This window comes from Lagopus leucura, unplaced genomic scaffold (genome assembly GCF_019238085.1).
Source record: "Lagopus leucura isolate 7727_CA_CO unplaced genomic scaffold, USGS_WTPT01 34464-0_obj-0_obj, whole genome shotgun sequence".
Lineage (NCBI taxonomy): Eukaryota > Metazoa > Chordata > Aves > Galliformes > Phasianidae > Lagopus > Lagopus leucura.
The window spans coordinates 2,721-4,297 of NW_024965368.1; the positions used below are offsets into that span (position 1 = coordinate 2,721).

The window sequence follows — 1,577 nt, forward strand, 5'->3', positions numbered from 1 at the left end:
TTTCCCCCCTGGCCCCCCCCCCGCCCCCCCCCCCCCCCCCCCTTCCCTGAGCCCCCCATGCCCATCCCTGCTCACCCACACCGGCTGTGCTGCGCCCTGCACCGCGGTGCGGCAGAAGAACCCGGGGTCGGCGCGGCGCTTCTCCTCGCCCCAGCGGATCATGTCCTGCCGGTACTGCTCCTTGTAGGCGCTGGCATCCAGGAGCCGCTGGAAATCCAGGCCGTGCTCCTGAAGGGAGAGGGTTTGAGAGGGGCGCAGGCAACGGTGTGGGGTAGGGAACGGTGTGGGGCACACAGTGTGACATGGCTTGGCATGGCACAACATAGCAGAGCATGGGAGGCCATGGCGTGGCACGGCACAGCATGGCACAGCATAACATAGCAGAGCATGGGAGACCATGGTGTGGTATGGCACAGAACATAGCAGAGCATGGGAGACCATGGCATGGCACAGTGCAGGAGATCGTGGCATGGCACAGCACAGCATGGCACAGAACATAGCAGAGCATGGGAGGTCATGGCATGGCACAGCATGGGAGATCATGGCACAGCACAGCATGGCAAAGCACAACACAGCAGAGCATGGGAGGCCATGGCATGGCACGGCACAGCATGGCACAGAACATAGCAGAGCATGGGAGATCATGGCACAGCACAGCATGGCACAGAACATAGCAGAGCATGGGAGATCATGGCATGGCACAGTACAGCATGGGAGATCATGACACAGCACAGCATGGCACAGAACATAGGAGAGCATGGGAGACCATGGCATGGCACAGCATGGGAGATCATGGCACAGCACAGCATGGCAAAGCACAACACAGCAGAGCATGGGAGACCATGGTGTGGCATGGCACAGCATGGCACAGAACAACATAGCAGAGCATGGGAGACCATGGCATGGCATGGCACAGCGCAGGAGATCATGGCATGGTGCAGTACAGCATGGGAGATCATGGCACAGCACAGCATGGCACAGAACATAGGAGAGCATGGGAGGTCATGGCATGGCACAGTGCAGCATGGGAGACCATGGCATGGCACAGCATGGCACAACAGATCATGGCACAGCGTGGCACGGCACAGGGCATGGCACAGAACTCCATACAGCGTGGTAGATCATGACGTGGCATTGCATAGCACAGCATAGCATGGTACATCACGGCACGGCACAGCATGGCACAGAACGTAGCAGAGCATGGGAGATCATGGCATGGCACAGCATGGCAGATCGGTGCAGCAGAGCTCAACACAGCACAGCACAGCAGATCATGGCATGATATGACACAGAACATAGCAAAGCTTGGTAGATCGTGGCACGGCACAGCATGGCACAGAACACGGCACAGCACGGCAGATCACGGCACGGCAGATCACGGCAGCGGCGCGGCACGGTGGATGCAGCAGCCCGCAGCGGACGCGGCCCGGCCCCACGTGGCACAGCCGTACCTGCGCGTATCGCTCCTTCAGCGGTGCGGACAGGCGCAGCACGATGCACACGTCGGGGCCCAACCTACAGACGAGCGATCAGCGGCACTACGACGGTACCTCCCCCCCCCCCCTCCCCGCCCTCAA

The 1,577-nt window shown here is 60.8% G+C and overlaps 1 protein-coding gene across 2 annotated transcripts in view; it reads right to left on the minus strand.

The window, feature by feature from the left end:
• PMVK (phosphomevalonate kinase) overlaps positions 1-1,577 on the minus strand; it is a 3,210-nt gene that overhangs the window by 1,412 nt on the left and 221 nt on the right. For both annotated transcript variants that reach the window (XM_042892532.1, XM_042892531.1), the window contains exons 2-3: positions 1,452-1,515; positions 76-228 (exon numbers count right to left, since the gene is read on the minus strand). In XM_042892532.1, coding sequence (XP_042748466.1) covers positions 76-228; positions 1,452-1,515 — 217 coding nt within the window. The remainder of the gene's footprint in view (positions 1-75; positions 229-1,451; positions 1,516-1,577) is intronic.